At 44.3% G+C, this 12,439-nt stretch overlaps 1 protein-coding gene across 2 annotated transcripts in view; it reads right to left on the bottom strand.

The window, feature by feature from the left end:
* The window catches only part of LOC148481538 (alcohol dehydrogenase 1-like), a 207,057-nt gene that overhangs the window by 132,510 nt on the left and 62,108 nt on the right, over positions 1-12,439 (bottom strand). Inside the window, exon 1 of one of the 2 annotated variants that reach the window (XM_088453273.1) lies at positions 12,369-12,407. The exons of the other annotated variant lie outside the window; for it this stretch is intronic. Within the exon in view, the coding sequence (XP_088309399.1) occupies positions 12,369-12,386 (18 nt within the window). The 5' untranslated portion in view covers positions 12,387-12,407. Of the gene's footprint in view, positions 1-12,368; positions 12,408-12,439 lie in introns of those variants that run through there. 2 annotated transcript variants of the gene reach the window in all.

The following is a 12,439-nucleotide window of genomic DNA, read 5'->3' as shown; positions in this document are numbered from 1 at the left end:
GGCTGCGAGCAGCGCCGATGTCTCTCGATGTTACCGATTAATCAAACAATTCCAGGAGATGATGCGTGTTGCGAGGGGAAAGGGGTCATATTTATAAACTAGTGAGCGCTCAGTGACGTAGCTCGCTAAGACATAGAGGGCGTCCTTACGCCACGCAGTGCGAGCAAGGGATTTGAATGTCCGGCCCTTTTTCGCCAGCGAGTGACCGCATATTGCGAGCAGGTCTGAATGAGCTCCACAGTCTTTAGGCATTTTATTCCAAGGAAAAGCGAATATTAACTCTTTCCACAACAATTTTAAAATCACAGCACGGAGTCAGATTCCCCAGTTGATTCCAATCACACTGCACGGCCATTTTTTTACCCACATGGATCTCCACATTCAATTTAAAATATAGTATTTTAGAAAAAATAACGCATTTCCTTATTACTTGTTAATGAAAGTGCATGCATGCATGCTTAAGTAAAAATCATGGCCATATAAAATATATATATATATATATATATATATATATATATATATATAGTTTACCATGTCCTCCTTCTGTTGGTTATGGCTAGTGGTTAACCCCCTTTAGGGATTCTCTCTCCCCTCTCCTTTGCCCGAGGCTTTCCCTGTCCTCAGTGTATCAAACGATCACCTCCAGACTTCAAATAGCCAGACCGCCGAAGGAGACAGGGGACTACAATAGTGGCCAAAGACATTTTTTTGAGAAGGCACACTGCTTCTCTGTAATGGCAATAATAGTGCTTAGATTATGGTGAAGGAGCAATGTCTTGTTTGGTCAGTGGCTTGTCACTGACTCCTGAAAGAATGCATGTGACTGGCTCAAGAGGAAGTAGGTAATCCCTTTAGGGGGCCTCTTGAACAGCACATTACCCCTGCTGGACCAATTGTTTTACAGTATGCCCATCATCTTTCTTACATATTTTATTTTTATGCCATAAAATATCTAAGGAAAATGATGGGCCTCAAAACATAGGAAGATGATGGGCAGGGGGGTAATGTGCATACATTTCAAGCCTCATCACTCCCCCCATGCCCATCATCTATCTTAATTAAATTTTTTTAATGCCCAACATATTCCTTATATAATTTTATGGCATTCAAATATACTTTAGAAGATACACGATGGGTATAAAAATATAAGGAATGTAATAGGTATAAAAAATTGTTTAAAATCATGTGCTCGTGTGGCCATGCCCCCGATCCGCCCCCAACCGCCGGCCACGCCCCCGATTTTACCAATCTGGCTGCCCCCTCCTGGAAGGGGCAGCCAGAATGTTGGTATCTCTGAGCTGTGTTGGATTTTGCAGTGATGTTGCTCAGGCAATGACTGAAACGAGTGGGCTAGTGACCAGAGTGCAAGCTGTTGCACCGGAAGTAGTATGGACTCACTGTATTATCATAGGCTAGCTCTAAAACATGTTCATGATGAAGCTGTATGCACAATCAACTTCACTAAGAGTAGTTCAACAAGTGCAGGTCTGTTTAGTTTTGTGTGAGGAGATGGGAGCTGAATATAATCAGTTACTTTGTCACACACAAGTACGCTGGTTGTCATGGGGAAAGGTGGTAACCATTTGCTTGAGCTTAGGGAGGAAGTACATTTTTTTCTTTCAGACAAACATTCCCTGCTGGCTGAAACATATTTAGATGCCAAGTGACTTGCTATACTAGCTTACCTAGCAGACATTTTTGAACTATTAAATGTGCTAAATACCTCCCTCCAAGGACAAGAAATTACAGGGTTTTTTGTCTACAGACAAAACTGAAAGTTGGATGAAGAAGCTGTCCTTGTGGTACACTTGTGTGGAAAGTGGTAATTCTGAAGCATTTCCTTGGATCATTTTTTTGCATGACAATGATCTTCCAAACAGGATTTGCAGCCTATCATCATGAGCCATCTGGAGAGCCTTAAGCTGGGTACACACTAACAGATAAGTTGGCCGATCAATTGATCAGCCAATGTATCAGCTGCCTGTCGGACAGTGTGTATCCACGATATGTCGGCGTTCACCGACATATCGCATTGGCTGTGCTGCACAGCGGCAGCCGGGAGGAGCGGGGCGGGACACGCCCCCGACCCGCCCATCGGGTCCTGCCCGTGGCTGTCGGGAGCCGAGGGCACAGATGATGGCCGTTTAGTGTGTATGAACAACCATCATCTGCAGATATAACTTTCAGGGGTGTACCCACCTTTAAACAGCAGTTTCACCAGTACTTTCCTGAAAAGGATTGAAAAGCAGATGGGTGGATTAGGAATCCCTGCAGTGCTGAAGCAACTGAAAGCGCTTGTTTGCCACTTTCACTGGATGACAATGAATTGACCTCCCTATGTGGTGAGACACTGAAGCTGAAATACTCTGAGCAACCTATTTCAAACTTCTGGATCTCGGTTCAACAATACCCAGAGCTGTCATCTGCTGCATTGAAGGTGCTGATGCCCTTCACATCTACTTACTTTTCTGAAGCTTAATTTCCAGCTTTGACTTTACTGAAAAATAAGTACAGATCCTGTCTTGGTGTTGAATATGACATTCGCCTTTATCTCAGTCACAGACATCCAAGTTTAAGGATTTGTGTCCAACACTACAAGCTCACCCATCTTATTAACAAAGTAAATGATTTTCTATATGATATAATTATGTTCTAGTTTATGAGTGTCATGTTGTTAGACCTTGACACACAAGGCTATTTTATGATTATGTTGACTGCTTTGATCTATTTAACTTGCAGCCTTGATTATTTTTCTTGCTGTATAATTGGCTGAGCATTCAAAATAAAGAATTATTTAAAAAAAAAAAAGGCCCTCATTCAGAGCCGTACGCTCTGAGCAGAGCGCACGCTCTGAATGAGGGCCGCCCTCCATGAAAATGGAGCGTCCTCCTGGACGCTCGTATAGCTGTGGGTCACCACCCACAGCCTATATGAGCGTGCATTTTGATGGCCGCGATGGTCGTGACCATCGCGACCATCGAAACTGCGAGCCAGAGCCTGCGGTTGAGGTTTTCAACCGCAAGCTCCGGAGTGATTTTGGCTCTATCAGAGCCAAAATCACTCCCACTGACATCACTAGTGATGTCAGTGGGCCGGCTTCTGACGGGAGGCGTTCCCGTGGGAACGCCCCCGTCAGGGAGGCACGCCCCCGGCATGCCCACCAAAGGGGGCGTGCTGTCAATCAACATCGACAGCACGCCCCCTTTGATCAGACACAACGAGCGAAGGACTTTCCTTCGCTCGTCGCGTCTGGCGCATGCGCACGACGGAGCTCCCTCCGTCGTGCGCATGCTCAGTGCATAACATCGACCCACTTGCGAGCGGACAGCCGCTTGCGAGTGGGTCTGAATCAGGCCCAAAGTGTCCTGTTCTATCCATTTGTGCATAAATTACCAGATCTTAAAAAGTGTATTAATTATAAATATATAGGGGCTTTGTTAGGTGGTAACTTGCTGGGTTCCTGTAAAAAAAATATTATTAAACTGGGTCCAGAGGAAAATAGTTTGAGAATGCATGAAATAGAGGATGCACTAAACAATACACCCTCTCCCCTCAGCCCTGCCCTGGCCCACACTGAAAAGTGTTCTGATGTTTCACAACCCCATAAGCTGTGTGGCCCACCAGGCAAATTCACAAAATTATGGCTTGAAGTGTGTTTTAATGTACACATTCATGCACACTATATAGCATAGCCTAGAACCGATCCCCTACAAAAAATTATTTGTAGTAGGTTGTTCAAGTGCAAACTTTTTTTTCCTCCCAGATGTCCATGGCATTCTCCTCACCCCTGCACCCTGTGGTTAAAATGGACCATGACTGAGTCCGTCTCTGTAGCGCTAGATACAGAGATATTTGGTGAGATTTCAGTTAAGATATATTAGGACACATCTGTAAATGTACTGTAGTGATTTGAGAGAATTGCTACGGTTCAACTTTAGCGAATCTTTGCCTGTATGGGGAATTAGTATACAGTGCATTTATGTGTGAATCACGATGATACGTTAAGCATATCATTGTGATACATCATCTTATTATGACTAAATAAAAAATTATAATTATGTTTTAAAACCCTTGCTGATATTTGTAGTCACAAATATTTCATTCAATGTTGTTGGGTAACAATCCAGTCTCCAGGCTATGAACAGTTTACAAACCTGTACAATCTAATGTTCAGTAGCTGGCAAGTGCCAGAGAGTATTTATTTACTATGTTTAAGATTACTTAGATTTTAAACTCACTTTAAAGGCACACATCCACTAGACGATTAAATTGAGTGATATAACGATATCGTTATCATTCGATCGTACGATAATCGTTTGCAGATTGTTTAAAAAATGTCTAAGATGACCAGCGATGCTCATGCATATTATTGTATATGTACATGAAATGTGGTTTCTTTATGGGATAGTATTGCGATGAGACCTTCTGATCATGTGTACCTGTGTGTTAGCGTTCCCGCTAAACACCCTACCCTCCAAAAGGAGGGCAAAAAGTGCCCTGCTCTCACAGCCTGCGGGTGCCAACTTCACCCGCAGGTCGCAGTGTCCCGCGGGTGGGGAAATGTGTGGTGACTCGGTCACCGCCGGAGTATAGCCGCCGGGCGCATGCTACTGGCATCTATTCTCCCTGACAGCAGCGCTTGGGGCGGCCCGGCATGTCCGTAAGTGCCGGGCACACCCGAAAGTGACGAAAAGGGGACGTGTCTTATAGACACGCCCCCTTTTCAATGGACACGCCCCCTTTTCTGCCTGCTGCCGGAGCTAGAGTGAACCTTATGTATGTCTTTATGTTTTCTCAAAATTTTTTATTGTTTCTATGGTTACCACTACAGCCGTCAGCCCCGGAGTCCATACTCACGCTTCCTTGGTGACACACAGACGTGCGAACGTCAGCAGTGCGTACCTGAATGTGACGTCAGACCAGAAGTGGCGGGGGTCCCGGAGCTGTCAGAGCGGCACATGACACAACTTTCTTGGTGGAGGGCTATATAGGTGAGTGGTACTATTTATGTATATTAGCTGTATATCCTGATGACAGATTGAGGATTGATAACGTTGATATTCATCAGTGCTACATAATGTTTGTTGTTACAAGACCGCATCAAGTGCCGCTTTATCCACTTGTATATTATTCTTTCTGAGAGTGTGCACCGCGGCTGCAGTTTACGTATTTTGGAGTGCCAGCTATTAGTTATATGCTAAATATATATATATATATATATATATACACACACACACACAGGGCTGGATCAAGGCTTGTGAGAAACAGTCGGGAAGCCGATGGACGGAATCCCAACCATCAGCTTCCCGACTGTCTAATCCCGGCAAGGGCTAAATGACAGGCGTCGAAATCCCGACGCCTGTCATTTTCCCTAAGCCGGGAGCCCGACCCGACCCGAAAAAAGGTTGGTGAGGCCAACGGAAACGTCGCTGCTATACTGTGAGCAAATAAATATAATCTAAGCTGCTTTTATTGGTGAGTGCCTGCAATTTCTTTACTTATATATATATATACAGTCAGGTGCATAAATATTGGGACATTGACAGAAATTTCATATTTTGGCCTCTATTCACCCCCACAATGACTTTGAAATGAAACAAACAAGATGTGCTTTAACTGCAGACTTTCAGATTTAATTTGAGGGTAATTACATCCAAATCAGGTGAACGGTGTAGGAATTACAACGGTTTCTATATGTGCCTCCCACTTTTTAAGGGGCCAAAAGTAATGGGACTATCAACTCAAAAGCTATTTCATGGACAGGTGCGGGCTATTCCCTCATTATTTCATTATCAATTAAGCAGGTAAAAGGTCTGGAGTTGATTCTAGGTGTGACATTCAAAAGGTTTTATGACATTTCAGATTATGTTTAAGAAGCCTTAATGGGACATGTGAAACCATAAGATTTTTTGTCTAAGGAATTTTAATGCTTTTTTTATTATTTATTAATCATCAGGGGTGGGAGCAGCAAACTGGGCCACCTGCAGGGGAGAAAGGCAACAAAATGGTACACTTGCGCTGGTGGCGGAGGGGACGGCACACAAGAGGTGTTTCGGGGGTACAGAGGGAGAGACGGCTGAGGGGGCAGGCTGTAGGCATGCAGGGCAGTGCACAGGGGCAGCAGCGGGGGACAAAAAGGATCACTGGAGTCTGATAGTCCCAGCCCTGAACTGGTTTTTAATACCCTGCACACGGAGCGATGTGCTCATGATGCGATATCATGAACGATTTCCCTTGAACAACCCCCCCAGCACTACAGGACACAATATGGTGCTTAAACAGAACATTTTGACTTGGGAACTATCGTGCAAGAACTAAAGATAGCTGACTGCATACAGGGATCAGAGAGATCCATGATGCAGGCATATGTGTAAAATAAATGACTCAGAGATGCACACACGGATTAGTGCGATCCGTGTGGCTCGCATCTGAAAAAAACTCAATAAGACACAGTTGTCTAGACGGATTAATGAGATCCGTCCATGCTTCTGTGCTAAAAAATTAAATAAAAGTAAATAGTAATAAAAACGCTTGCCACCCCTCTCCAAGGAACAACCAGCCGAGGGCTGTAGACACCCAATACTGGTTGTGCTATATACAGGGGACAAACAACGTTGGGGTCCCCTGTATGATGCACAAGCAGCACCGGGCTTTTCAGAACCATTTCTGGTTGCCAAAATACAGGGGACAAATGACATAGGGGTCCCCCATATAAAGCACAACCAGCACTTGGCTCTAAACCGGTCCTGGTTCATGAAAAACAGGGGAAAAAAATGTGTAGAGTCCCAATGTATTAACCAGAACCAGCACCAGACTTTTTCTAGTGGGGGAGTAATGCCACAGCCAGGGGAGCCTTATCACCGGGTCCCCCAGCCAAAGAATCACCCCTGACCGCTAGTAAGCCCAGGCCAGGTATCCCAGGGTAGTTGGGGACCCCCCATAAAGGGTCACCCTCTCCAGGGCACCCCAGGCCTGGACTGATAGCCCGGGGCTATCCCCGGCACCCATGGCTGGTGAGTGCCAGGTTGATAATGTTTTAACTTTCATATGCACCACGGTACACTATCTTTTGCAGTAGGACTACAGGTCCCAGCAGGCCTCCACCACATCCTGGTATGTGGAGTACCACAAGTACCAGGTGATTAAGGGCCCGCTGGTACCCCCTGTAAAAGAAATACTAAAATAAAACAAGGACACCAATTGTTTTAATATTTTATTTTCCAGCACCTCCACCTGGGGGGTGCAGCTTTTAAGCTCTTTTACATGGCTGCTACCTCCCCCAGGACTTCCACGGCGTCTTCACCTGGAGGGCACCGCCAATCCAGGACTTCCCCGGCATTTTTTTTTCTGCAGCCTCCCGGCCAACGGACTGCCGTGCTGTGTCCTCGCGCTGGCTTATTTAAGCCAGCTGAGGGGGCGGGGCGATGACGCTGTGAGACATGATTGGCTCATGGCAGCCATCTTTAAATTTCAAAATGTTACTGAGGCGCCATTTTTAAAATGGGCATCGCGTTTCTCACCATTGAAGTCAATGGTGAGAACCGCTCATTGGCTGATAGCTGGAAGGCTCGCCTCTCTCAGCAAATAAGCGCCCTGCATCGTGCTTTCTATAGTGAAATCCCACTGCAAAGCCATCATGGGTCAGAGTATTTGTTCATGGGTCTGAGTATTTGCTACATGGAATGAAGAGGACCTGATCCATGCATAGAAGGAGGTGAGTATGGATTTTTTTTTTACAGATACCCTATGGATTATCTACTGTACTTAGACAAGGGGACGTGATTGGCTTCAGCAATACATAGGTGAGTATGTGAGATACTGTGTGCATGTATGTTTTAATAAACTTTTATTTTCAATGGTGTGCGTCTTGTGTTTATTTTAATATTTATTTTGCTGTGGAACTACAGGTACCAGCGGGCCCGTAATGCAATGCATGCTGGTACTTGTGGTTCTCCAAGTACCAGCATGTGGAGTGGCTTGCTGGATCCTGCAGTTCCACAGCAAAAAACAATATTTTTACTATCAACAAATGCACCACACTATTCACAATCAACCCGGCACCCACCGATCAAGGGATAGCCCCTGGCTATCAGCTTGGGCCTAAGGTGCCCTGGGGAGGGGGACCCCTTTATTATGTGGTGAAAGGGCTCCCCTGGCTGTGGCATTACCCCCCCCCCCCCACTAGAAAGGGCCCAGTGCTGGTTGAGCTGAATACGGGGGACACCTATGTCATTTGTCCCCCATATTTTGGCAACCAGGACTGGTTCTGAATAGCCCAATGCTGGTTGTGCTTAATATGGGGGCCCCCTACATAATTTGTCCCCTGTATTTAGAACATACAGGACTGGGTCTGCAAAGCCTGGTGCTGGTTGTTATTATTTTTTTTAAACACAGCTGCACAGACGGGTCTCAGTGACGGTTCTAGGTACCTAGAAACCCCCTCTGACGGACCAATTCCCCCTTCTACCATTGCTGAAATAGGGGATGGGGCGGAGCCAACACGACAAGCCCCACCCCCATAGAACCCGCGAATCGTGGCAGTATGGTGCAAGGTCTAATAAAGTGAGCAGCAGCTGCATAGAATGTAAGTGTATGCATCACATGTAATGTAACATTGTAGACAAATGACTCAAGAATAGGAAGCAGTCACTGTAGATCCAATAATGCCGGCTGAGATAATAAAAATCTATGCAGGTAAATGCACACAAATGAATCGTTATGAAAAAACAGTGCTGTGGAGACTCTCAGTGTGGTCCCCGTCAGTCTCTACACGGTACACTGTATAGCAAATAAAAGTCAATTGAGCTCTCTAGCTCATAATATGAAGGATATAGTTACCATCATAGTGCCCAAGCAATGTGTATGCAGACGGTGTCACAGTGCGGTAGCCGACCGGGGCCAGTGATCCAATCGCCTGTCGTCAGCTTCTGCTAGGAATTCTTTGGGATGTGAAAAACCCTCCAAGCATCTGTTGCACAGTAATGGCTGTAGTGATAGCAATATGTAGTAAGACGCTGATACAGCTAATAATCCAAAGCCGGCACTGGAGGTGGTGAGTAGCCGCTGGAGTGATAGTATAAGCGGGTGATGTGGTGTATCAAGGAATCCGTAACTTCAACGCGTTTCACTGCACGTGGCAGCTTTTTCAAGAAGCAGAGATTCCTTTCAGTGTCTTGGAAGGAAATAAATACCTCTTCCACATCTGTTGGTCTAATTCATTTTATTTACACATTTCCAGCATTTATTCTATGTGTACATGGTTATTCATTCATTTTATGCTACTTATATACTCCCGGAAGATTGTATGTTGTGAAATTTATTCCTATTAAATTTATACATTTATTTATATGGTATGTTTTGTTTCATATACATTTGGTAGCGCTACCTGTACATTTATCTTTTATCCTATTTGTTTGCATTGAGGACTGGCATTTCATCTTTTCAGGGAGGCAGCAAACAATATTTTATATGTGCTATTAATAGTACAATCTAGTGCCTAGATTTATATCTTCTGCATAGAATGTAAGTGTACTGTTTTATTATGTATATATATGTCTATGTATGTGTTTATGTGTATGTGTTATTGTATATACAGTATGTGTTAGTATGTGTACTGTGTGTCTGTATATATGTGTATGTATGTGTTAAAGTGTATATTTGTGCTAGTGTGTGTATACTGTATATGTGTGTTAGTGTGTATGATATATAAAATATTTATGTTTGCTACATATATGTGTGTGTGTGTGTGTTTAAGGTGTGGTGGGGGAGGGGGGGTAGGCTCCATGTGGCTTGGTGGTAGCCCCCATAACTTAGTTGCCCCAGGGTCCCCACAAGCCTTAATCCGGCCCTGGTCACAGCCCATAGTACTGGTTACAAAAATAATAGGTTGGTGGTAAATGAGATGAGTCACAAACATAGGCTTGGTCTGTATAATGAGAGGTCATTGATAAGCCATAGGGATATTGCACAGAAGTGTCAAGCAATAGCACAATACACAATAGTAATCACAAGTCAGTAGTGAGCCTAATACTCCAGCAGTCATCTACAGCCAGTGTGGTGCTTACAAAGAGAAGTCATGAGGTGCCTATACATTAACAGACATAGGGGTCTATTTACTAAGTAGTGTTAGGAGACAAAGTGAAAAGTGATAAGGTGCCAGCCAATCCGCTCCAAACTGCCATCTCACAGGCTGTGTTTGAAAAATGACAGTTGGGAGCAGATTGGCTGGCACCTTATCACTTTTCACTCTGTCTCCTAATGCTGGGTACACATTGGCCGATATACTGGCCGATCAATTGATCGGCCAATATATTGTGCCCCTGTTGGAAAGTGTGTACAAACGATTTGTCTGTGAACAACGTCGTTCACAGACATATCGCATTGGCTGTGCTGCACAGCCAATGAAGATATGTCTGCAGACATATCTGTCTATCGGCAAGTGTGTACTATGCCAACAGGGGGGGAGAGCAGGTATTAATTACCCGGGTCCGGCACCGCTCCCACTCCCTATTAGGTCACAGCAGCCCAGCAGGGGGGGGGGGGGGGGGGAGTCATCACGCTGATCTTGCCCCGCATTGGCTGTGCACCGGGCTGAGGGGCACACAGCACCCTCCTCCCCAGCACGCTGCGCCGCTAATGATATTTTGCTATTTTTTTTCGAATGGGGCGTGACCATGCCTTCCCCGACGTCATTATCGTGCAATCGCCTGCAAATATCGCTAATTGGATACCCCCCTTTAATTCTAACAGCCTACATATGTAATGACAGTTGTCACATGACCACAAAAATGTCATGGAATCTGCCCCTATAGCAGATCTTCAATGTGCCTCACTCTGGAGCTCATTCAGACCCGCTCGCAAGTTGCGGCCGCTCGCTGGCAAAAAGGGGCCGGATATTTAAATGAAGTGCTCGCGCTGTTTTGCGTAATGACGCCCACTATGTTTTAGCGAGCTATGGCAAAGTGCGCTCGCAAGTGTATAAAGACGCCCCCTTGCCACTCGCAACACACGTCATCACCGGGAAATTTAGGATTAGTCGGGACCATCGAAAACAATCAGAGCTGCTCGCAGCCCATGAGGTTGCCTTAACCCGCCGCAAACACAGCGATCAGTGCGGGCTGAAATACATGCAGGTGACGTGTACAATGACACTACTTTGCTAATTATACATGTCCTTTAAACAGAGTTTTGGCGGCCTGACACGCCTGCGTCCGTAACACCACTCCTCCGTTTACAAGCACCTTCCCCAGTTACCTTCCACAAACGGCACTATCTGTCACTCAAAGGAGCGACCTGATAGTGGCTTACGAGCAACCAAAAACAGATCGCAAAGACTGGCTTGCGCACGCGCACTGTGAATTATATGAATGCGCAGACGGGCGAAAATCACTCAGAGCGAGCGAGCGCAACTTAGCGACCGGGTCTGAATCAGGTCCTCTGTCCATGCTAACTGGGGGAATGGCTCCAGTTAGCATGGACAGACTGAGGCACATTGAAGATGTGGAAAGAGCTGGTGCATTTGCACAATGGTACTGTAGGCACATGTTTCATGGCAAATGTATAGGAAAAGACCCAATGGAACCAGATTTTGGCACTAGAATTGAAAAAATCAAACAAATGTTACACATATAATAAGAACTGTGGAATAAAATGAATATTCTGTTGACAGAATATGCTCTAAGTGTTTAGTGTATTTCTAAATTATTGCAATGTACAGATTCATATCTTAATATAATAAACATGCTTTTTTGCTCATACCCTTTTCTTAATACAGCTGTCACTCAAAACAAAATATTTATTGTACCAGATTTACAAACCCTTTATTAATGGTATGCAATAATACAATAATCATTAATACAGTATATCTACAATTAAATACAAGACTTCCCTATCAAACTGACTTAATATCACAATACGTATGTTCATATATAGTACATAAATGAAACTTATCAAATCTTGAACATATTAATATTAGTGCACAAAGAAAACTTATTACATAATAGTGACTCTGAGAGAGTCTGGGCTCACATGTTGATATGAGTTAGCAGCTGTGTATACTATGGCTATGTAGACAGGTAAATAGATTTATCTTCTGCTATTTGAATTGTCTGTTTTTTAAGCATTGTGCAAATAGTCAGCACTATATATCTAATGACAGAGACATACATACATATTAAACATAGAATCTACATATTTATATTGCACACAGTCCCCACCAGCATCTCCTTATCATATGTAGTCAGTCTGTATTTATCTTAACAACATTTATATATCTACTAGACATTTATTTGCAAATGCGCATTAAACAGTCTTCTAAATATCTATCATTCATTTCACTGTGCCCTAAAATATCATAATGTATTTCTTACTTTCCCAGTTGTGTCCATATCGATTCAGGAGTCTCTAACAAGGGGTTTGTGTGTGACTGTAGTAGCAGTTT

This window comes from Taudactylus pleione, unplaced genomic scaffold (genome assembly GCF_031769625.1).
Source record: "Taudactylus pleione unplaced genomic scaffold, aTauple2 ptg000574l, whole genome shotgun sequence".
Classification (NCBI taxonomy): domain Eukaryota; kingdom Metazoa; phylum Chordata; class Amphibia; order Anura; family Myobatrachidae; genus Taudactylus; species Taudactylus pleione.
The sequence above is the reverse complement of the archived record's forward strand: the minus strand, read 5'-3'. Positions and strand labels throughout refer to the sequence as shown.